This window comes from Humulus lupulus, chromosome X (assembly GCF_963169125.1).
Source record: "Humulus lupulus chromosome X, drHumLupu1.1, whole genome shotgun sequence".
NCBI classification, from domain to species: domain Eukaryota; kingdom Viridiplantae; phylum Streptophyta; class Magnoliopsida; order Rosales; family Cannabaceae; genus Humulus; species Humulus lupulus.
Window position 1 is genome coordinate 68957679 of NC_084802.1, and position 25760 is coordinate 68983438.

Genomic DNA, 25760 nt, shown 5'->3' on the forward strand with positions numbered 1-25760 from the left:
AATTCATAACGATTTGTTACGCTTATAATATGTTTCTAAATTATAACATATTAAAAGTCTAGTAATAAAATTTTGTTACTTTAGTGTGGATAAAATATTTTAAATTTTATTTTGATAAGTATACTTATAAGGTTTTTTTTAATTAAAATATTTTCATTATTGTATTTTGATTAAAAAAAATCAAAATTAATCATAAAATGTAATTCTCAATAGATTGATAAACCATAAGTATTACATTAAACAATAACTAATTCAAACCATGAATGTGTCTACTTCATGAGATCTTAGTTCTAACTTAAGTTTGAAAGCCTATCATAATAAAGTTTTATAATCTTGAACATTTTTTACTTCAAAAATGAAAAACAGAAACATTACAAGATACACAAAAGTAAACCATGCATGAAACTTGCTCCATCCTTCAATTCATCATCCTTTGTGCACTTGTCTTTGTTGTGAGTCTATTTGTTTAGCTACAATAAAATTTAAATAATTAATACTAACTAATCAACCTGCAAAACATTTACACTTAAACTTATCACAAGAAAATTTAAAAATATATACATATTTAAGGCAAGGAATACACAATTCATTTCAGGAAATGATAACACACAATATGATGTCTCTAAGTATCGGATAGTAATGGGTTGGTCACAAAATTACTGTCATCACGCTAAGGGGATTTAGGGAAAGAAGAAGAAATAAAATAACTATTGTATTTATCTTTAATGACTAGGCAAACAAAGAAATTCTATATATTCTGCCCAATGTGAAACTCTTAAAACGAAATGGTATCATGATAAAACACAAACCAAATGATAAAACGTAATGATAATAACAATTAACCACAACAATAATAAAATTTAGAAAGATTGTACCTTGGAGACAATCTTGAAAATAAAACAAAGTTCATGTCTAGGAAGCAATCTCTTCAGTAAAGCATTGGAAACTTCATGAACTGAATCAGATATCCTTTTGGAGCCCAAAACTACAAACTGTCACACAATAACTCACAAAAATAAAGAGAGAAAGAAAACAAGAGGTTATTACACAAATATCAAATAGATTCACATATGCAACTAGATTTTTAAATATATATATATATATATAAATAGAGAAAAAATCTCTGGTTTTGTGTAAACTTTTGGTAATAATCTACATAAAATGAACAAAGAACTCATCTGAAGTACCTGTCAAAGTGAGGTAAACATGACAGTCTCAAACAAGAGAGCTAATCATATATAAGAAGATTGAGAAAATGTCTTTAACTAATATGGTTATATCACTAACACACTCTAGCTCTTGCGAAAATTGTTTATTATACTTAAAAGCTGCTAGGTGATATAATACAACTAACTAAGGTGTAGTCATTAGAAAGGAAGCAAAGGAAGTTGAGCTATTTATATAAGACCAAAGCGCATTCCCGCGCATTCCCCTGTATACTAGAATTGACTCAATATTACAAACTATAAATTCATTGTTTCATATAAATTTTGAATAGCACAAACAATCATAATATACTTTTTATATAAAATTACCACTAAAAGAAAGACAAAAGAAGCAACACCAACCACTTGTAATGAGAAGCTTTTCCTCACTGTATGAGATCATATAACTAGGATAATACTTATTGCTGCTGAGCTTAGTTGATTCCCTTGTACCTTCTATGCTAAGTTCTGGATAATAGAAGTAGTCATTTGAAGCATGACTTGCAAAAAATTGCAAAAATTGCTAATTAGTTTATCTTCATTTGTATCAAATAGCACCCATTACAATATCACTAAACAGTTGAATGTCAATAATAAACCAATGAGCCTCTCTCATTACATTAATAAGATATATCCCAATTTTAGCCAGCTTTTGATATGCCACTTTTAATTTTATTCAGCAGTATAAGCATATACACTACACACCAAAGTGATCAATTATGAGTCATTATATTCATATAACCAATTAGTTGATGTGGCCTCATACTCTTGCCAGACAAGTAAAAAAAGATCACGTGTTTGGATAAGTGATGTGGTGAAGAAAGATAAACATCTTTCAATATATTCTGATAAAAATCTTTACTACACAAAGCATTAATAAGGAAAACCAAACCAAAACAACAACAACAATAATGATAAAATGTTAATTGAAAATATTTTACTCGAAAATTGAAGGTCCACCTTTCCAAAAATATACTTAATATAACCTTCAATGCCACTTATACAACCTTATCAAAGAAGTCATATATAGTATGTATATATATAACTACAGAAATGGAAGGCACACTAAAGTGTAAGTCATAAACATTAGAAAGGCATTCCAAACACACATAACATGTATGCATCGAAACAAGGGTGTTTCCTCCAAGTATTATTTAAATGTATCAAAATTATATAATGCACATGAGTATAGACATATCATATATGCATATTTGTTAATAATGTTTCTCTACTATTTATCAAAAAGTTCCTCCTAAAATCAGTGACTGAAACTTTTATGATACAATCAGAATTAGAAAGTTTAGAGCAATTCTATTGTTTTTTTCACCTACAAAAAAGGAGGTTAATTTTAGGGATCATATAACTATTGTAGCATAATAACTATTATGAAATATCATACTCAATTGCAACTAAAGATAGTTTTAGTTTCTCAAGTCAGTATAATCAATTGCAATCATATAAGCATAACATAGTACATGATCTATTGCTCTATCTCAAGACAATTTTTATACTCAATCAAAAGTTGAATGCATGAATTCAACCAAACAGACCATTCTATTATTACAGAAAAATTGCATAGTAAATAAAAAACAGAGCAACCCCATGGCCACAAATGAGGAAAAACTAAACAGAAACCAAATGAGAGACCCAATAAATGGTCAACCCCACGGACAAGGCAAGCCAAAATGACAACCTAAGCAGTAACAAGTTTCTGAAATGCCAGAAAATCAACTAGCAAAGAAATATCAAAATATAAACTAATGTCTTCATTTCATCTACACAAGATCATTTATGTTATAATTTATTATTATTATTTGGCTAAGTTTGTACATGTCGAAGTTTTAGTTCTTTCTCCACCACCAAAGAACTCATCTGAAGTACAAAACCAAACATTGCAATTGCAATAAAAAATGGTGGTCCTATGTTAATCATTGCAAAGAGTATCATGTAACCAGACAAAAAAAAATTGCTATCAAGTATCTATAACATTGATACCTCCAATGAGAGACCTAGCAATTTCACACTCTGCTGCAATCTGAAGTGGTATTTGAAACTTGAATGTGGGGTCTTCATAGTTCCCTTTTTTTTTTCTTCTAATGGAGTTGAATTAGTCTGTATACCTTAGCTAATTACAGTAGCATTTAGTTCAGCAAAATGCAAGTCTCCGGGGGTCAGCATAGGATTAGAAAACAATCACTCATCTACTTCAGCTGTTGATTCAAATGACTTAACCTACAGAAGTAAATTAAGGTTGTGTGACCAGGAAGATCAGTGATTTCTGTAATAATCTTTTCATGCTTAACAGTTTCAGATAGTAGGGAGCAATGAAGACATAAAGTGTTTCATAACTTTCTTCAGAAAGCAAGGCAAAGGCTTGATACACTACAAACATAATCAAGCAAGGTTTTTTTTTTAAATAATAAAAAAAACAGCTATATGTCCTTTACTGATATTAAATGTACAAAAGATAGTTTAAATATAAATAGATAGAATATATAACCTTCATGATAATATTTTCTCTTAGAAGTAATAAACAATGACATCCCCTATTGTAATACAAATTAAAACAAGGAAATACAAATCAATACAACTTAATCTTAACTAGAGTTTATAAGAGCAAGCATATTCCTACTAAATTCCCAATAACTTAGTAATATAATCATAATTTGGTATTATTCCATTGTATGCACTACTAGGAAACAAGGAAATTGTTAAAGTAGTTGGACCTATGTAATTGTGGCATGATTAAATTACCAAATTTAAAAAAATAGACCAACAGTAGTAGCAAAATAGACCAACAGTAGCAGTAAAAAAACAACACAAACCAGTAACAAAATAAACCAAAGCCAATAGCAAAATACATATTCTATGCCATTAAACCAGTAGGAAAATGCACCAAAGATGTTTTAAAAAAATACCTTCTTGCTTTCAAAAAATGCCATCTGCACTAATACAATGCAAAAGTAATGCCTTCCCATACTTTCAGGAATAATACTACTTTCTTCAGAATCTTTAGTATGCCTTCCTCCATCGCTGCCTATCCTAGGCACATTATTTTGCTCTACATATACACACATATATATATATATATTAATTGCAATTTATAATTATATATAGATAATCAAGAACAGAGTAATATGCATGTACTGCAGCGGATCTATAAAACACACATGCATACACAAAAATGAACCATATAAATATATATATACCATTGTAGTACGGCTTAAAAAATTAAAAGAACAGACAGGTTAACGGGTGATGGGTGTAAACCTGAAGTGTGGAATTTTTAGCATAACTAGATTTACCAGACCCCTTGTTCATGTGAAGCACTAGAGCTACTTCCATAAATATATGTATCTATATGTATATTCTTTGCTCTGCACCAATTAACTAAAGCTATCTCTAGCTGGGTTGCTTGGTTTATAGATAGTCTCCTTAATTGTAGAGAGAACAAGGTAGAGTTAGGATTTGGTATTGTGTTAAAATGAGGAGGAGAGCTCTCATTTTATAGACTCAAATTAATGTCTCAAGTAATATTGCACCTCACTTTCCATCTGAGACGCAAATCAAAATGGTGTACAAACACCCGTTTTTGTCAACAATAATAGACATTCTACGGAGAATCCAAAAAAGAGAACCACATCTGGGCCCTTGTTCTTGCTTGTCGCCTGAGGGCTGAGGTAGAGAGAAAGAAAAAGGGAGGGTGTCATGGTGTGCTTCAAGGGATCATCCTTCTGCCATCAATGGCCTGATGATGTCAACGGTGGTGAGGGAAGGAAGGGCTGGAGAGACTAGAGAGTAAAGGCGCAGGAGAAGGAAGTGATAACAACAACACAGAGAGAGATAAAAAAACATATATATATATATACATTACTAAGCTGTTATTAAGACACACCAGAAGTAAAATCTAATGAGACCATGTATCAAAAGTTTAATTTTTTTCTTAGAGGACCCACATAGCTCATTTTGTGCCTTCAATATTCACTTGCCTAAATATAGATGACTTAATTACCAATACTGTAGGAGGGAAATCATACTTGTTGTAAGCCTAATCGATACTACAGATTTAGCGTCGTTTACTATGGACATTAGATATTCAAAAATGCGAGAAAGAAAAATGAAGATATGTCTATAACTGGATTTCTTTCAATAAAAACTTCATTGCAAAACTGCACTAAATTGCTTGGTGGGAGGGCCTAAGCTCATAACGTAACAACTAAAAAGGCTTCAGTCTTGCAAGTTAAATGGTCAGATATTCACCATAATGTCGAGTAACATAACAGTATAACACATTCAGATAAAAAACACCTATCATATTAAATATACTATACTAAGAGGAGCAAGATCAAATATACAGAATAGAAAACAATAAAAACACTAATTGTTATCCCCGTTTCCTACATGGACCCGGGACATTCGTCCGGGCCCATGGTCAGGGGCTGTTCATCATGCGGGCCCGGCCCAAGGCCTCTTGGTATGGGAATGTCCAAGAGGGGGGGGGGGGGGGGGGGTACGGGCCCGGGGCGCATTTCTGGGCCCATTAGGGGTGTCTGGCATGGTCATCCGGGATAGTCATCCGGGAGACGTGCAGACCGTTCGAACCCCCCACGACATGTGCGTCCTGGTCCCGGCCCCTGCTACGGTCCGGGCCTGTGGTAAATGAAGAGGGACAAAGGTAAACGAACCCAGATCACATCGTCCCCGGTTGGAGGGGCCAAGCGTCCAGGACCCTGAAGCCGCCCCACTCCGCGTGGGCGTTGTCCCCACTTTTCACCTGCGGAAAAGGCCACCTCGGAATTGCACGCCATTGTTTCAGGTCTGCGCTGCCAAGTACTCTGACTGGTCTTGTCTCCTGAATCTGCCTCATAACTCGAAGTGTCCAGACCAAAAGCATCATTTTGTCGGGTGAGATATAGCTCTTGAGTCAACTTATTGGGCCTTAGCTGGTCTGGAATTCATGTAGGTTGTATCTTTTATATTGGGCTTCCACTAGAAAGGCCAAGAATATCCGTATCTCTGATGGGCCCGGGTCATACCCGGCCCAGACCCAGTGTTCCCATAAGCCTATAAATACAGGCTATAGAACACTGGAAAGAAGGATCTCTCTTCAACTAAGATACAATTACTCTGTCAAAATACAGAGAGAAACTCCATTGTAAAAGGTTTTCCAAGCTCTAATACTACAGACTTGTGGACTAAGGCTCATTAACGCCCCAACCACGTAAAAACCCCGTGTTAATCTTCTACTTCTATTATTATTACCCTATAATAATATTTATTAATATAGAAACTGAAAACCTCGGTTAACAGTTTGGTGCTTTCATTGAGAGATGAAGGAAGCTAGTGCTAACATCAGACCTTTACTACAATGGTGAACACACGACACACAACCTTCGACCCTAGCAATCCAGAGTAGGGTAACAGAGACCCGCTGCCTTCACAGCATCTCCTTCAGGATCTGCCCGAGAACGCGCCTCCTCAAACATCTCACCATGACGAGTCACAAGACTACGAGGGTGGGACGGAATACGAAGAGGAAAACGAGGGGGAATATTATGAAGAGGACAATGAGGGGGAGTACCACGACGAAGCTGCAGATCCCGAGACCCCCGAAGGAGAGCCTGACCAGCCAGACTTGGAGGTGACCAGACTAAGGCAGCAAGTCCTGGATCAGGAAGCCAGGATTGCTGCACAAGCGGAGGCGCATCGACGGATGCAAGAGTCTCTCCAAGCCCTGCAGGCACTCATAGCCGCGCAGGGTCCGGCAGCCAATCCTACAACTGGCCCACTTCCAGAAGCGCAGCAGCCTGCTCCACAAGAGCGAGCCGGGGTCCCCGAAGGAGCCAGCCCGGCCCCTCCCCCGGAGCCTTTTCCTGAGCCAGCTCCAGGAAACCCGGACAGGGAGAAAAAGAAGGCCGGTGGAAAGACTCGAGAAAAGACCACCCCCGTCGCAAAAGCTGGGACCCGTTCCCGACCGCTCCCTAGGAAAGAGAAGGTACGCCCCGTCCCAGGACGCGGCCACCCGATAGATCCGCAGGGGGCGCGGCCACGGAACGTACAGCTCCGGCACGCCTCAGGGCGAGACGGGCGAGAAAGATCTTTGCACCCAAGTGCCTCGGTTAACAAGAACCATCGGGAACGGCCTCGCCGCAAGGAACGTCATGCCCTCAGTTCAGGGGACGACACTTCCCGGATAGACTTACGCGATGGACTGAACGCTCGGAAGGAGTGGGCCCGGAAGGAAAAGATCCTCTCCCGAGGTGGCGACCTCAGGAACAACATCAATGACAGGAGGAACGAGAGAATCCCCCTAGAAGATGGCACGGCCAGGCAGCTCATGGAGCAAATGGCCGCGTTGAAAAAGGTCACGGATCGCCTGGTCCGCAAGCAAGAAGGCGCGGAAACCGACTCCGAAGAAGAGGATAAAGAGCCTTGCACAAGGCACATCCTGGACGCCATACTCCCCAAGGGGTTCAAGATGCCAAGCCTCACCGCCTATACTGGAAACATTGACCCCAGGGACCATCTGTCCTGATACAACCGGCTCATGACAGTGGCCCACGTCAGTGACGACGGCAAGTGCCTATGCTTCTCGATCACTTTGGGCGGTCCCGCCGAAGAATGGTGGAAGAGACTTAAGCCAGGATCCATCCAATCCTGGTCCGGGCTGCAGTCAGTGTTTCGCAAGTAGTTCATGGCCGCCATGAGGATGGATATGCAGATCAGCGCTCTCGCAAATATCAAGCAACTCCCCGCGGAGACATTGAGGGCCTACATCCAGCGCTTTACTGAAGAAGTCTCGAAGACGAAAGTGGACGACGGACAGCGCCAGGTGGCACTGCAGTCCGGGATAAGGGCCGGGTCCCCCCCTTTGGGATGACATGCAGCGTAGCAAGGCCGCTACCCTGGAAGAGTTCATTAGGAGGGCCCAAGGATTCATCAACTGGGAGGAAGCCCAAATCTAGGCCTTCGGGTGGCCCCCGGCTCCGCATCCCGTCCCCCAAACGTTCCCGGGACACGGGGGACAGTTCCCGGCGTAGTCCTACACCGCGCCCTCCGTTGCCCCGGGACCGGCCGTCGCGCCCGGGGTCAACTACACCCCTTCGGTGTACGGCCCTGCCACGTCAAGGTACGCCCCGACCCAATCCACCCACTTCTCCGGTTATGGCATTGCGCCGGCAGGACACAGCATGGCCCCTGTCGGGGCCCAGCAGTCACAGACAGGAGTGACTGAGGCGAGCGTGAACCCCTCCCGGAGGAAGCGATCAGGCAAAGGCCAGAACCGGCCCGAGCCGGTCAAGAAGGGGAAGAGGGGCTACGAGCCCCAATATTCATAATACACCAACCTGGTGGACACCAGGGAGAACATCTATCTGGCAACAGAAAGGGCGGTTCACTACCGGAAGCCTAGCCCCATGTTCAAAGGAGGAAGGAATCCGAGAGACACCAGCAAAAGGTGCGCCTATCACAAGGATGTGGGCCACACCACTGATGAATGCTGGAAGCTCAAGGATGAGATTGAAAATCTCATCAAGCTGGGGCACCTCCACCAGTGGGTAAGGATGCCCGTGGGAGTCCTGGGCCTGTCAGCAAGCCCCGGAAAACTCGCGATCCTGGGAACGACTCGGGCATACCCCCCCAGGGAGGGTACCCATAGGGACCCCCGGCGCAGGCCCCTCAGGGGGGCGCCATCGCGCAAGTTCCCGGCCCCGGAATGCCTTACCCCTCCAGGGCAGCACCCCCTCAAGTTGACGGACATGTGGCCACCATCTCGGGCAGACCTCACCTGGGAGGGCCATCCGGTAATGTACAAAAGCACTACCTAAGCGAGCTGGACCACGATCAGGAGGTGTGTGCCCTTGTCAAGGCTCCGGATCAGTGCCCTAAGTTGATAAACCTCCCCATCACCTTCACGGAGGACGACGCCCGCAATGTCCACTTTCCGCACCACGACCCGCTGGTCATAGATGCTCAAATCGCCAACAAGTTGGTGTCCCGCGTGTTGGTGGACGACGGGAGCTCCGTCAACCTGTTGTTCAAGCCCGCTTTCACCGCCATTGGCTTGACTGAAGCGGATTTGGCATCGTGCCCGACCCAGATTTACAGCTTCAACGGAGATGCACTTCTCTCCATGGGAAAGATCCAATTGCTGGTTACGCTGGGGAGTGAATTGCAGCACTCGTTCAAGTTCTGTACCTTTGTAGTGGTGGACTGCCCCACCGCTTACAACGTCATCTTTGGCCGGCTCGCATTAGCCGAGTTCGGAGCCATCACCTCCATCCGCCATCTTTGCATGAAGTTCCCATGCGACAGCGGAGGGGTAGGGACTGTCCATGGAGACCAGAAGAGCGCCCGAAAGTGCTACCATGTGTCAGCCCGACCCATGTACATGATCTGGGAAGAGCCAGTTGAGGACTTCGTCGAACCCATTCCCCTCCCGCCTGCTGTGAGGGTGGTCCAGGAAGAAGATGACCTGGACCCGCGGACAGGGGACGACCGCGTCCTGGAACCAATGGACAAGATAGAAGAGGTGTGCATCAGCGAAACCGATCCGACCCAGATCATCCAAGTCAGAAAAAGTTTGCCGGCAGACGTTCAGGCCGCCATCATCACCCAAGTTAAGGGAAACCAGGATATCCTGGCCTGGTCTCACTCAGACATGACTGGGATCGACCGCAATATCATTTGCCACGCATTAAGTATTGACCCGAACGCGACCCCGGTCCGCCAGAAACGCAGGCCTTTGGGGATGGAGAGGGCCGAGGCCCTTAAGCTGGAGGTTGAGAAGCTGTCTTCCATCAACTTCATATGTGAGGCTGTGTACCCCGTGTGGCTGGCCAATCCCGTCTTGGTGCCGAAACCGAACGGGACGTGGAGAACATGCATCGACTTCACGGACCTCAACAAAGCCTGTCTGAAGGACTGTTTCCCGCTCCCCCGGATCGACCAAATGGTGGATGCTACGTCCGGGTACGAGATCTTGAGCTTCATGGACGCTTACTCCGGCTACAATCAGATCTCTATGCATGTGGCAGATCAAGAGCACACCAGTTTCCAAACCAACAAGGGAATCTACTGCTACATAGTCATGCCTTTCGGACTGAAGAATGCCAGAGCAACTTACCAAAGGCTCGTCAATCGAATGTTTCGGGCCTAGTTAGGGCAAAACATGGAGGTATACATCGATGATATGCTGGTCAAGACCAAGACGTCCCAGAACCATTCGGATGACCTGGCGGAGGCTTTCGCAGTCATCCGAAAGTACGGGATGAAGCTGAATCCCAAAAAGTGCACTTTTGGCGTGGCCTCCGGGAAGTTCCTGGGCTTCATAGTGAGTTTCCAGGGAATATAAGCCAATCCAGATAAGATCAAGGCACTGGTTGACATGGCCTCTCCCCAGAAGCACAAGGATGTACAAAGCCTGACGGGGCGAGTAGCCGCCTTGAGCCGCTTCGTTTCCAAAGCCACAGACAAGTGAGTCCCATTCTTCAACGTCCTTCGGGGAAGCCAGCGTTTTGAATGGTCACCCGAATGCGAAGAGGCCTTTCATAAGCTGAAAGAACACTTGGCCCAAGCCCCAATCCTGGCAAAACCGGTAGAAGGGGAGCCCCTGTATCTATACCTGGCCGTGACTGAGCACGCGATCAACGCCGCGTTGGTACGAGAGGAAGAAAGGGCACAGCTCCCAGTATACTATGTAAGCAAGCAATTGCTGGACGCTGAGTCTCGGTACCCATTGATCGAAAAGCTGACTTTCTGCCTGCTGATGGCATCCCGAAAGCTTCGACCTTACTTTCAGGCCCACGCCATAAAGGTCCTAACCAACCATCCCCTGCGGCAGGTGTTACAGAAGCCCGAGTCATCGGGAAGACTCCTGAAGTGGGCCATGGAGCTGAGCCAGTTCGATATATCCTACGTCCCTAGGGTGTCCATCAAGGGACAGGCCCTAGCCGATTTCATCGTTGAATGTTCTGGGGTGCCTCCGGAAGACAATATTCCCGAGGCCCCCGCGGCTCCCATATGGAAAGTCTTCGTGGACGGAGCCTCGAATGAGAACGGGGCCGGGATCATCTTGGTATCACCGCAGGGGCACCAGTTACAAAATGCCCTTCGTTTCCAGTTCAAGGCGTCAAATAACGAAGCAGAGCATGAAGCTGTCCTAGCCGGGCTGCGTTTGGCCCGGGAGGTAGGGGTAGCGAACCTGGAAATCTACAGCGATTCCTAGCTAGTTGTCAGAAAAATCTCGGGGGAATATCAGACTAAAGGAGAGAGAATGGCGGCCTACGTGACTCAAACGAGGGAAATGCTATAGGCATTCACAACACATTCCATCCGCCAGATCCCTCGGGAGCAAAATGTCTTCGCAGATACACTAGCGAAACTAGCCACCGACGCCGAGGCAGAGCTGGTCGGACTGGTCCTCGTCAACCATCTCCCCGTCCCAAGCATCAGGGCCCCCGCGGTCCACAACGTCGATCACTCCACTTCCTGGATGGGATCACTCATCCTCTACCTGTCTACCGGGGAAGTTCCAAATGACCGGGCCGCAGCCAGGAAACTCCAGTACCAAGTCCACCGATATGTCATGATGGACGGAAAACTCTATCGTTGGGGTCCATGCCTTACCTCAGGTGTGTGTCAGGGACTGAGCTGAGAGCCATCATGCATGAAGTGCACAAAGGTTTTTGCGGAGATCACACTGCCGGGCCCAGCCTATCCAAGAAGATCCTGCGCCAAGGATACTTCTGGCCAACCATGAAGAAAGACTGTATTGACTACGTCCGCAAGTGCGAACAGTGCCAGAGGTACGCGAAGGTCCCACGGGCCCCCCCGACAGAGATAACCTTGATGAATAGCCCCTGGCCCTTCGCAGTGTGGGGGATCAATCTCGTCGGATCTCTCCCGACCGGGAAAGGAGGGGTAAAGTATGCCATCGTGGCCGTGGACTATTACACGAAGTGGGTTGAGGCGGAGCCCATGAACACAATCACTTCCAAAAAGGGCTTAGATTTCGTCATCAATAATATAGTGTGTCGGTATGGCCTCCCCTACAAAATCGTGTCCGACAACGGGAAGCAGTTCGACAGCGCCCACTTCATGGATTTTTGCGAAAGGCACGGTATAGTGAAGAGCTTCTCCGCGGTTGCCAGGCCCCAGGAAAACGGGCAGGCAGAAGCCGTGAACAAAATCCTGAAGGGGACGCTGAAGAAAAAACTCCAGGCCTGTAAGAGCAAATGGCCCGAGGAACTGCCTCGCGTGCTATGGGCTTACCGGACGACCGAGAGGACGTCAACCGGACACACCCCCTACTCTATGGTCTACGGATGCGAAGCCGTCATCCCGATCGAAACGATCGTCCCGTCCCACCGACGAGACACGTATGACCCCGTCTAGAACCACGCCTTACTCCAAGAGTCACTAGAACTCATCGAAGAGATCCGGGAACAGTCGCAGGTGCAGATGAAGATGTACCAAGGCAAGATCACGCGACACTTCAACTCCAAAGTCAAGAGCCGTAAGTTTGGAACCGGCGACTTGGTCTTGCGAAGAGTATTCCTTGCTACTCAAGATCTGGGAATGGGGGTTCTGGGCCCAAATTGGGAGGGGTCGTATGAGATCCAACACGAGGTGTGCCCCGGGACATACCTCTTAAAGCGGCTCGATGGCTCGGAAGTCCCGCGAGCCTGGAATGCGAAGCATCTCCGTAAATACTATTAGTAGTCAAAGAGCGTTTCCCAGTTTAATATTTTGTTGTAAACAATGTATGCCTCAGGGCGAACCTTTTTCAAACAATGAAAATGGCGTGTGCAAAACGTCATAAAGAAATGTTGTAAAACTATGCTAATCTTTCTCAAGTGAACCCAGACCCGTCTTCGCTCACTTGCGGGGGGTATCCCGGGTATAAGAAAACACCTGGCGGGGCGCAAGCTTAGGCTAGTCCTGGCTTGGACCACCAAGGTCCGGCCAACGCAATCCCCACGGTCCCATCCCGGACGAACGATGTCCGAGGGTATAAAATAAAGTGGACCGAGCCGGAGGCCGGTCCCACTACGGACGAACGACGTCCGGGAGTATAAAACAAAGAGGACCGAGCCAGAGGCCGGTCCCATCCCGGACGAACGATGTCCGAGGGTATAAAATAAGGACCGAGCCCAAGGCCGGTCCCATCCCGGACGAACGATGTTCGGGGGTATAAAATAAGGACCGAACCCAAGGCCGGTCCCACCCCGGACGAACGATTTCCGGGGGTATAAAATAAGGACCGAGCCGGAGGCCGATCCCACCCCAGACGAACGATGTCCAGGGGTATAAAATAAAGAGGACCGAGCCCAAGGCCGGTCCCACCCCGGACGAATGACGTCCGGGAGTATAAAACAAAGAGGACCGAGTCGGAGACCGGTCCCATCCCGGACGAACGATGTCCGGGGGTATAAAATAAGGACCGAGCCCAAGGCCGGTCCCATCCTGGATGAATGATGTCCGGGGGTATAAAATAAGGACCGAGCCCAAGGCCAGTCCTACCTCGGACGAACGATGTCCGGGGGTATAAAATAAGGACCGAGCCGAAGGCCGGTCCCACCCCGGACGAACGATGTCTGGGGGTATAAAATAAAGAGGACCGAGCCCAAGGCCGGTCCCACCCCGGACGAACGACGTCCGGGAGTATAAAACAAAGAGGACGGAGCCGGAGGCCGGTCCCATCCCGGACGAACAATGTCCGGGGGTATAAAATAAGGACCGAGCCCAAGGCCGGTCCCATCCCGGACGAACGATGTCCGGGGGTATAAAATAAGGACCGAGCCCAAGACCGGTCCCACCCCGGACGAACGATGTCCGGGGGTATAAAAAAAGGGTCGAGCCGGAGGCCGGTCCCATCCCGGACGAACGATGTCCGGGGGTATAAAATAAAGAGGACCGAGCCCAAGGCTGGTCCCACCCCGGACGAACGACGTCCAGGAGTATAAAACAAAGAAAACCGAGCTGGAGGCCGGTCCCATCCCGGACGAACGATGTCCGGGGGTATAAAATAAAAAGGACCGAGCCGGAGGCCGGTCCCACCCCGGACAAACGATGTTCGGGGGTATAAAATAAAAAGTATCGAGCTGGAGGCTGGTCCCACCCCGGATGAACGATGTCCGGGGGTATAAAATAAAGAGGACCGAGCCGGAGGCCGGTCCCATCCTGGACAAACGATGTCTGGGGATATAAAATAAAAAGGACCGAGCCGGAGGTCGGTCCCACCCCGGACAAACGATGTCCGGGGGTATAAAATAAAAAGTACCGAGCCGGAGGCCAGTCCCACCCCGGATGAACGATGTTCGGGGGTATAAAATAAAGAGGACCGAGCCGGAGGCCGGTCCCACCCCGAACGAACGATGTCCGGGGGTATAAAATAAAGAGGACCGAGCCCAAGGCCTGTCCCACCCCGGACGAACGATGTCCGGGGGTATAAAATAAAGAGGACCGAGCCGGAGGCCGGTCTCATCCCGGACGACGATGTCCAAGGGTATAAAATAGAGAGGACCGAGCCCAAGGGTCGTCCATTCCGGACAATTGATGCCCGGGAGATAGAAGCATCCGGTTTACCCCAGGGCAAAGCCATGGCCTAAAGCTGATAAAAGGAGAACAAATCTCCAAGTTAAACTAAGCCCTGACGGCCCTGGACTTGGTGCCAGAATTAAAAACTCGGTGAGTTAAGTCGTTGGGTCTAGTCCAGGCCATTGGAACCGGAACTAAACCCTCACAATCAATTAATCGCGGCAACAAAATGAAATTTCTACTCGAAATAACGAAAGGAAGCCTATATAAAAACCAAAGAAGGAAGCAGTGTTTGGAACTTAATTACAAGCCAAAAGTACTAATAAAATATAAAAAGAAAAGGGGACAAGGCCGGGATTCGGGCCTACAACTCGTCCGCCCGGAGGTCCGCGTCCTCCTTCTCCTTGGCCTCGAACTCGGCCCGCTTCGACTCCGGATCAGGGGAGACAAGGAGGTTCATGCTCTTGTCCTTGCACCAGGCCATGTAAATGGCCTCATCAAAAGTGACATCCAGCAAGCCCTCGGCCTCCTCCTTTTCGCGGCGGGATATTTCGTGCGCCGCCTTCTCCCCAAGGAGGGAGTCGCCCAGTTCGCAGACCCGGACCTTCAAGGCTTGGATCTCCTCCTTATCCAGGACGGACTGGGCCGCGCCCGCCTCCAAGAGTGTTGCCCGCTCATCGGCCTCCTTTGATTTCCAGGATAACTCCTCTTCCTATCCGGCCTTGGCGCGGTCGAGCTCCTCGCGCTCCGTCTTGGCACGGGCCATCTCCCGGCCAAGGGCCTCCTTGGCGGCCTCCCTTTGATTCACGGCCGCCTCCAGCTCCAACTTGGCCGTCTCCATCTTCATGGCCAGCTCGGCCACTAGATCGACACTCCGATGGGACAACAGGTCAACTTGGAGCAAAGAAAAGTTAGAAAATAAAATCCTCATCAACAAGTAAGGGAAGGAGTATAAGAATACAAGTAAAAGTTACCGCGGTGGCCTGGTGGCGGAGAGCCTGGGAGATGAACAGTACATCCGGGTTGGCTATCGTGGCGTACCTCTTGAGCTGGAGGTTGGACATGGTGTTCCCCACCTGGTCTAGCAGGTCAGCCGCTATGGGGGCCGTGTCCTGTCCAAGTTTAGGGCGGAAGCCCGCTTCGGCGGCTGGCTGACCCACTCGCTGGAAGTCCAGCAGCAGTGTGGGGTTCTTGTCCACAAGGAACCCGGACGTCAGGAACTAGTAATGCCTGACGTCCGGGGGATGCCTCTAGGAACTGGTAGGAGCGGGATAGCCACTCCGCGGCTTCAGCCTATAAAAGCCGTCCAGGGCCTTGTCCTTAACGTTGACCTGTGGCTCCAGCTTGTAGAAGTACAGGATCTTCGCAAGGGTAGGCTCTGCGACCTCCTTCGCGATGCAAAACACCCCCCACCCAGCGAGTAGCCGGTACGCTTGAGGCAAAAGCTGGAACGGTGTGATTCCCACATACATCAAGAACCGCACGAAATAGTCATGAAGCAGGAGCGTAGCTCCCGCGCTGATGTGACCGGCGCTCCAGGCCCCGAATCCTTCCACGGACGTATGCGCCCGCTCCTCGATCCTGGCCATGCGGTTGTGAAAGAGTCCAGGAGTTGATTCGATGCCCAGACGCTGCTCCAGGAGCAGCATCATCCGGTAATTCCGAAACAGGTTGGGCGTCACGTCCATTTCCCACCTATTGCCCTTGGGCGTCTGGGATCCAGGAACGACGACAGGGGCCTTATTGACCTCTTCTTCATAATGGAGCGTAACGCCCGTTGCCATAGCTGATGATCTGGGAACAAAGAAAGAAAGCCAAGCAGTCAGTACCTAAACCCAAGAAAGTCGGTCAAGGTACGGGGGGTCTCCTAAGGACTGCTTGGAGCCCCTTCGGATCAGGTCCGGGACACCGAAGAGCCCCGGGACCCTGATCGGGAAAGAAGAAACTACTAAGACTTGCCCTCTATCCGGGAAGCATCTGGATACAGAGCAACCCGAACCAGGCGACCTTCCTAACAACTCCTAAGTACAAAGCCTAAACGCACGAATTAAAAGAACATCATAAGTTCATATAGTCGTCAAGAGGGTCAAGGGGACTTACTGTGAGTTTTTGGACGTAGAAGGTGGTGGTTGTCCGACTATAAGGATGGCAGAACTTCGTTCTTGAAATGGTGTAGCCGGTTTAGCAGTTCGTCGACAGGACAGGCCCAAGACGCGTTTTCAAGTAGAAGGGCAGAAGTTGGGGTTCTGGGGAACAAGCGGCAGCGCAGAGTCAGCAGAAGATGGTGTATGCCGTTGGCGATGTCGGACATGCAAGGCTCGAGCAGAGCTTATCGGTTCTTAAACTGGTTCGAGAGTGTAAAAATGCCAAATTGGCTTTCGTGGGATATTTATATTGGCCCCAAATCCTGGCCTCAGATCCAACGGACAGGTGTCTCCCCATCGGACGGTCGGGAGTCGCGCAGGGATATTTATGAGCCCCCTCAGACTGGATCCTCGCCATCTCGGATCTATCGGCCCAGGAGGGGCGGATGCCAAAGGTCGCCCCATCCTACGGTCCACCTCATCCCAAGGATATTAATGATGGACCCCCATGCGGATGGGACGCTTCGTGACGTATGCTGACACACTAGCCTAGGCCTAGCGACCCTTGGGAGGGCTAGGCGACCTTTCAAGACCTGTGCAGCAATCGCCTGGTAACACGTGTACCCTTGCCACGAAGCGGGACAAAGGTAAACGTCCCCGGACATTGGTAAGCGGTCCGGGTTAGGCATACGGCCAATACCACAGCCCGCTGTCACGGACCCACGATCCCAAGCAGGAACTGGGAAGGCAACCGTGGGAGCGTCCTGGGGACGATGCAAACCTACTCCTGGCAGGCCTAGGCGAAGGCTTGGGGGGTAAATGTTATCTCCGTGTCCTGCATGGACCCGGGACATTCATCCGGGCCCATGGTCAGGGGCTGTTCATCATGTGGGACCGACCCAAGGCCTCTTGGTACGGGAGTGTCCAAGAGGGGGGGTACGGGCCCGGGGCGCATTTATGGGCCCATTAGGGGGGGTCCGGCATGGTCATCCGGGTCCCGTCATCTGGGACAGTCATCCGGGAGATGTGCAGACCGTTCGAACCCCCCACGACATGCGCGTCCTGGTCCCGGCCCCTGGTACGGTCCGGACCTGTGGGAAATGAAGAGGGACAAAGGTAAATGAACCTGGATCACGTCGTCCCCGGTTGGAGGGGCCAAGCGTCCAGAACCCTGAAGCCGCCCCACTCCGCGTGGGCGTTGTCCCCACTTTTCACCTACGGAAAAGGCCACCTCAGGATTGCACGCCGTTGTTTCAGGTCTGCGCTACCAAGTACTCTGACTGGTCTTGTCTCCTGAATCTGCCTCGTAACTCGAAGTGTCCAGACCAAAAGCACCATTTTTTCGGGTGAGATATAGCTCGAGTCAACTTATTGGGCCTTAGCTGGTCTGGAATTCATGTAGGTTGTATCTTTTATATTGGGCTTCCACTAGAAAGGCCAAGAATATCCGTATCTCTGATGGGCCCGGGTCATACCCGGCCCAGACCTAGTGTTCCCATAAGCCTATAAATACAGGCTATAGAACACTGGAAAAAAGGATCTCTCTTCAACTAAGATACAGTTACTCTGTCAAAATACAGAGAGAAACTCCATTGTAAAAGGTTTTCCAAGCTCTAATACTACAGATTCGTGGATTAAGGCTCATTAACGCCCCAGCCACGTAAAAACCCCGTGTTAATCTTCTACTTCTATTATTATTACCCTATAATAATATTTATTAATATAGAAACTGAAAACCTCGGTTAACACTAATGAATAATTCGGATTCAAAAATACTATCACTAATAAGTACATGAACAACAATTAAGACTCATTCGCCTCATTAAAATTTCCATATTAGAGCAATCACACACCAATACAGAAAACAGGCAACTCAAAACGCAAAGAAGAAAAATTACACGTACGGAATTGAAACACAACGATTCGACGAGAAATTGGAAATGAATTCCATAATAGCTAAAAACCCAGATCAAAAAAATCACAATAACATGAAGAACCTAGACACACAAAATGCAAAAATAAAGCAAACCCAGATCACAAAAATCATCGAAAAACTTGAGAGAAAAGAAGAATTGACGAGAGAAAGAGTCGAGAGAAGGAACATACACATGTGGAGGCAGAGAAAGATGGTAGTAGCTTCGCTCAAGAGCTTATTACAAAGAGGACACGTCATGCATGCCTCCAGCTTCTCCCTTCTAGCTTTAACAATCTGACCCGCCATCTCTGTGTGCGACTCCCTCTCTCGCTCTCTCTAGGCTGAGAAATTGGTGTCTATTGAAACGGCGTTCGACTCAAATAAATTGAATATATATACATTGATTATATGATATTAATTGAAATCTAAACGATAAAAAAACAAAAACAAAATACCTCACAGAAAAACAGAGGTTCGAGTGTGTTTCAGAGAGAAAGAATGACGGGGAAGCTGGCACGGTCATGGTGTGTTTCAGCGACTCGCATGAGAGAGAGAGGGCTGAGGAAACTAAGTGAGAGAGAGAGGAAGAGGGGGCAACACTAATTTAGGGAGCTGGTTTGGGTAGTTTAGGGTTTAGGGATTCAATGAGAGCAGATGAGGGATTAGAGAAATTTCTGTGGTTGTTCCCTTTTTTTTCTTTTCTTCTAGGATTAGACCAAATTTTCATATGGCCCTTGTTTCTTTTTCACTTGGTGCCTAAAAATATAGGACTTGTCTCCGTGTTTTTTTTTTTCATTTGCTCATTAATAATGCTTCTTCATTTATGTAATTTTTTTGCTGTTACATATAGTCAAAATTGTTGTAATGATAGGAGTCTAATGCTCACTTGTAAGATACAACATTTCTTTCCATTAGAGCACTTGTTTAGAAACACCTTGAGGCTTGATTATTCCAGAAAGCATTTCCAAAATCTGTGAGAGATCCCTTAGTGCTTGAGTTACGGGGAAATAAGCTTTTGGACAAAGGTTTCAAACCTTGTTCAAGTTGGTGATCCCCAACACTCTTCACTTTGGTAGTGTGAGTGAGAGTTGTTTCTATTTTGTTTCCTTGTTCTTTCTTTTTATTCTACTTCTCTTCATCTTCATATTCATCTCTTTTGTTTATTTGTATTTCTTGTTTTGAGTTGTAATCTTCCTTTCTTTTGTCTCAAACACTTTACTTTATTTGTATTATTTTGCATAGAGTTGTATTTCTCCTTTTTCTTCTTCTATTTTTCTTTTGTTTATTTGTATTTTCAGTTATAGAGTTGTAACACTTTATTTAATCAATCAATATTTATTTGTAATATTTTGTCTAGAGTTGTATTTTCTTACCATTTCCATTGAGGCAAAACTATTATTCCTAACACGTACCTCCTTAGGTGTCCCTGTCTGATAAGGAACTCAATCTAGTCCTTCAACTGGTTACACTCATTAGTATCGTGTCCGTAGTCATTGTGAAAATGACAAAATTTTGTTGTATCTCTCTTGGAGATATCCTTCCTTATAGGTGTTCGTCGCTTATAAGGGACACTAGAGTTGGTCGCCTGGTAGACCTCTGCTCTACTCTCGACAAGAGCCGCATAATTGGTGAATCATGGCTCATACCTATTGCCTTTCAGGCACTTGTTTTCAGACGTTGATGGCTCATTGTTCGCCCCTTTTCCACCATTTTTACCATGTCCGTTCCCATTGCCATTGGGTTTATCCAACCCGTTGGCGAGATCTTCCTTTGGTCCCTTGTCCTTCGCAAACGACTTTCCCTCGTTGGAAATTGTGTCCTCGAGCTTGATGTACCGATCATCTCAATCAAGAAACTCCTGGGTACTTTTTACCCCATTCTTCCTTAGGCTATTCCAGAGGGGAGAATGGCGCCTCACTCCAGCAGTTAGGGCCATCATGTTTCCCTCATCTCCCAATGTTTTAGCTCTAGCAGTTGCTCGCATGAAACACTGGACGTAGTCTTTTAAGGGCTCTCCCTCCTTCTGTCGTATCTTGACCAACTGGTTGGCCTCAGTGGGGTGTACGCAACCAGCGTTGAATTTTCCGTAAAATCCCTTCACGAACATTTCCCATGATACTATACTAGCAGGAGGGAACTTAAAGAACCATTCCTGCGCAGTGTCAGATAGGGTGGCGGGGAAGATCTTGCAGTGGCCATCGTCCGACACCTTCTGCATATCCATCTGTATCTCAAACTTGTTTACATGAGATATAGGGTCCCCATACCCATCGAAGTTCAGCAACACTGGCATCTTGAACTTGTTGGGGGTTTCTGCAACATCAATCCTTTGTACAAACGGAGTGCCTCTCCTTTGATCATACTCAATGTGGGATGTCCGGCTCCCCACTAGCTGCTGGACAGCCTGATTCAGTGCATCAATTTGGGCCTGTACAACATCTGGGATCGCTGGGGCGACAGATGCCGGAGGAGCGTACTCATCGTGCCTCTCGCGCCTGTCGTTGAGCACGTCCCTCAGATCATCATCTCTGCGCCTCTGCTCGCTAGCGCCCATCTGATCAAAGATGTTATGTTGTCTAGGCTGCCCCCCAACATTCTGGCTCATAGGGCTGTTTTCTCTTGGTGGGGGGTTCCTATCTCCAGCTCTTCCTTCATGCCCCCGACCAGCATTTCTCCTACCAGAGTCAACCTCATGATAGTCATGGCCGTCTCTATACTGCGACCGACTATAGCGCGACCGATTGGTCACGCTGTTTCCTCCTCTAGCTGGCATCTCCCAAGCGTTAGAGGGAGGCCTGCGTTGGTCGATGGGTCCCCGTGCATTATTATGTCGTGGGGGGCCCCTGACCGTAGAGCCTGACTCGTTGTGCCTTCTGTTAGTAGAAGGACGTTGCCCCCTGCTCAGTGGATTTGGCTCATCGACCATTGGGCGTCTAGGGCTTTGGGGAGGCTTCCCGGCCCTATTCTGCCTCTGGTGTTGAGGATTGCCTCGACCAGCTTGAGAAGGTGGCTGCTGCTCAGGATCCTGAATTGGGATGTCCTGTTGAACAGCAGGCAGTTGCTCTAGTCTTTGAGGGCTTGCTGGCTGAAGCGGAGGACTCGGATTTGGGGCCCGTTGCGGTGGCGCATTTGGTGGCTGATCCGGTTGAGAAGCCAGCGCAACTTGTCCCTGAGCCAACTGAATGGCTGCTTCTAAAGCGGCTGTGGCATCTCTCTGCCGATGATCCATGTATGCCTTCCGCTCATTCAATTCCTGACGCTGACACTCGATCTCCCTCTGTTGTAGCACCAAGGTCTCTGCTGCATTCTCTTGATTGGCCCTCAGATTGGCCAACTCGTCTTGCAACACACTTAGTGTTGTCCTCAACGTTTCAGAGTCCATTTCTTCCTCCTCAAAATCCAAGTGTGGTTCATTTTCAGCCACATTTGGAGGAGGAGGCTGAGTGGATGCAGTGCCAGAAGTCTGTCCAGCTCTCTTGGATGTCTTTGCCATTTGATCTTCTTGAAGTTCTTGATTAATCTCTCAACGAGAGCACCAAAATGTTGACCCTTGATTTGGCCAATGACACAGAGACAGATAAACAACAAAGAACAAAAAGAAATCAAGAAGAGAATCAAATGTTAAACAAATGACACAAGCAATTTATAGTGGTTCGTCCCCAATTGGATGGTAATGACCTACGTCCACTTAGTGTTCTTATTGATATTGAATTCCAATAATGTGATCAAAGAACTAGGGTTCTTGAGTTTCACAAGCCTTGGGAGGATTACAATTCCGGTGGATAATCACACTATGCTTTTCTCTCTGAATACAAAGATAAAAAATTCAAAATTCAAAAGTTCCTTCCTTAAGCCCTCTTCTTCTCATTTATAGGCTCAAGGGGGTTACTTGGGCCTATGGGCCTTAATTACTATTAAGATCAGCGTATCAAAGTAATAAAAGGAAACATAATAAATGTAATTATTACAAGATTGCGTATTCCAAAAGAAGTAAATGAAAATCTGCGACCAGACTGGTTGCACCCAATCGCGAGACTTGAAGAATCAATGATTATCGGGTCGATGGTCGAACAGGATCCCTTCGCTGAAAACTACCACGTGCCAGTCACGTGTAAGAAATTCCTACCACGTCATCATGAGCCATTTTTGGGAAAACACCAACTATAAACTTAAGGACATTTTTTTTTGTTTAAATTATAGTTTCGCTTATTTTTATATATTTTTCAACAATACTTTCTACATATTTCTATTGAAGATTAAAGATATTTATAATCATTAGAATTTAAATATCTAATAATAAATATTTAAATTTGTAGCAAATCTTAATTCAAATCAATATAGTTATAATTTTATATGTTACGATATTTTTAATTATAAGATTATAAATACTCAAAGGTATATTAAACTTTTATTATCATAATTTTAATTTAAATATAATGTACATTATTTTATTATTAATGTCAAATTATCAAGCTTAATTAAGACTTTTTACTGTGTTGTGCTTTTAGGTTAGTCCATTCATGCATAGTTGTGTCGTACCCTCGTAATAACATATAGGCCTTACTCGACCCTTAATATCATATCGTGTCTAGTCCAAATTCATATTTTTTTTATGCCATGTCAGGCTTCTTGGATTTGTGCCGAGTTAAAAAGCATGACCTACATTTATAGCTCAAGAAGAAGTTTATGTATTTGATTGTCAGGAACCATTTTGCAACTTGAAAAACTAAACTGTAACAAAAAAATTTAAAAGAAGTTGGTAACATTGTAGATTGAGTCGAGGCTAGGCAATGCAATGCTAAATCACAATGCCACAACATTGATGTCGTTAAGATTAAAGAAATTACTTTGTCGGTTGAAGAAAGAAAGTAACCCAAAAAAGAAAATTGTAATTACAAAATTTATTCGTAATATTTACTTTTTTTATTATTTTTAGGAAAAATAGTAGCAAAAGTACCCAATGTTTAACAAAACTTGCAATTTAATACCCAATTTTTTTTTTCGCGGGAAAAATACCCAATGTCATGTTCCGTTTGTATCCGTCAGTACCCAATCGTTAGTTGTTGATTGGGTATACACGAGTCACACTTTCATTGGTCCAACTCATAATATTTTTAATTTTTAATTTGAATTGAATTAAAATAGAAAAAAATCATTTAAAATATACTTTAAAGATATTTAAAACAATTAAAAACAAAATATTATGAAAATAACTTTTCATTATTATTTTTCCTTATGAATTAATTATAAAATAAAAAGTAACTAAATAAGTTAAAACAAACTTAAACTAATTGGAGAAAAAAAAAGATTTAGAGTTTCGTAAGCCATCATGAATCCATTTTAAAAAAAAACATAATAAAAAAATATTTTTGAAACCCCTAATCCCTAAATCATCACCACATCTTCTATCATCCTCCTTTTTTTTTCTTCATTACTCAGATCATAAACTTACCAGGGATAGGGATGAGGCGGCTTAGAGCTTTCCTCAAGATGGTGGCAAAATGTTGGTTGGAGCATCTGAGCAACAACTGGGCTTCGGATTGGCAACAACGGGTTGGGGTTTGGGGCTTTCCTCACGATGGTGGCAGCATCTGGGCTTTGGCGGATTAGAGCAACGAGAAGGTTGAAATCTGGTCTGAGGTTGGATTGGCAACAACAGGTGGATGGGTAGTGGAGCAACGTGCTGAAGCTAGGCTTTGCAAGCATGGAACAATGTCGACACCGGAGCTGGGGAGAAAGCTCGACGACGGCGAAGCTGGGGAGATTGGCGCGACAATGGCCTTCGACAATGTTTGCTTCTGCAATTTTTGTTTGTGAGTTGGAGAAGATGAAAAGTAAAATAAAATTGGGAATAGGTTAATGTTGAAGAAAATGTCTAATTAATTTGGGAATAGGCTAATTAATTATTTATGTTTAATTTTAAGATTTTTAAAATGATTAAATTAATTTTTATTTAATTTTTCTTATTTGAAATCAATATAAATAATTTTATTTTATTTTTTAAATAAATCTACTTTAAATTTAATTTAAATTAATTTTTTTTAAATATTATGAAATGGATCAATTAAATTGCAACAAGTGTACACTTTGTCAGCATTTAACGAGACTGTTAGAGTGTGTACTGACGAATACAAACGAAACATGACATTAGATATTTTTCCCACAAAAAAAAGATTGGGTACTAAATCACAAATTTTGTTAAACATTGTGTATTTTTACCGTTATTTCCCCTTATTTTTATCTCTTGAAATTAATCAACGACCTCAAGAGAGTGCCTGAGGCCTAAGTTTTAGATTTTCATCTTAGAGTGTTTAATGGAGTGAAAATTTTGTGTTGTAATGCTAAATATTAGCATTTATATATATACAAAAATATATATGGACATTTTTTGGCTAGTGATTGTTTTTAATCACTACCAATAGGTATTTTTAGTATCTTCGGTATATATGGATAAGTTGTAACTTTTTTTTTTTTACATGACGTTGTATAATGTAGTTACAGGGGACCTCCCACAAATTTTCAGGAAATTCTTGATACTTTAGGATGCCGAAATCAGGATTTAAATTGTCTATTGTACACGTGTATAAATATTGAAACAAGCATGCGTGCAACAAGTTGTTTTAATCTTGATTTCGCATCTTAAGTTATTTAGAATTTTTTGAAAAATTTGCGGCAAGTCCCTTGTAACTACATTATACATCGTCATGTAAAAAAATTAGATTTGCAACTTATTATGTACTAAAAATACTAAAAATATATATATAAGTAGTGATTAAAAATAATCACTACTATATTGGTACCCTATAGTAGTGATTATTTATATATATATGTATATATGTGGAAGACTTCTAAATGGTTACATAGATGGGTACTAACATAGTGTCTTGGTATAGCAAGTCACCAGCAAGTAAATATTTTTTTTCCTACATCAATTTTGAATTTAATTATTTTTTTTTTGCCATAATTAATGTTATTTACAACTAATGAGAGACACTAACTATATTTAGAAATTGATTT

The 25760-nt window shown here is 45.0% G+C and overlaps 1 protein-coding gene and 1 long non-coding RNA gene across 4 annotated transcripts; both read right to left on the reverse strand.

Annotated features, from left to right (window-relative positions):
• Positions 1-210: 210 nt before the first annotated feature.
• LOC133804579 (uncharacterized) lies at positions 211-24668 on the reverse strand. 3 transcript variants are annotated; one of them, XR_009878541.1, is made up of 6 exons: positions 24196-24666; positions 4124-4266; positions 3201-3437; positions 1569-1705; positions 876-992; positions 211-470 (listed from the first exon to the last, which is right to left on the reverse strand). It is a non-coding gene; the product is annotated as an uncharacterized LOC133804579 (long non-coding RNA). The 3 variants fall into 3 exon arrangements; XR_009878542.1 differs by having other exon boundaries at positions 876-1006; XR_009878540.1 differs by having other exon boundaries at positions 876-1705; positions 24196-24668.
• On the reverse strand, positions 14801-22933 carry LOC133805034 (uncharacterized). Its single transcript, XM_062243141.1, has 2 exons — positions 19199-22933; positions 14801-19084 (listed from the first exon to the last, which is right to left on the reverse strand). The coding sequence occupies exon 1, from the start codon at positions 22234-22236 to the stop codon at positions 20587-20589; it is 1650 nt and encodes a 549-aa protein (XP_062099125.1). The 5' UTR covers positions 22237-22933; the 3' UTR covers positions 14801-19084; positions 19199-20586.
• Positions 24669-25760: the final 1092 nt, after the last annotated feature.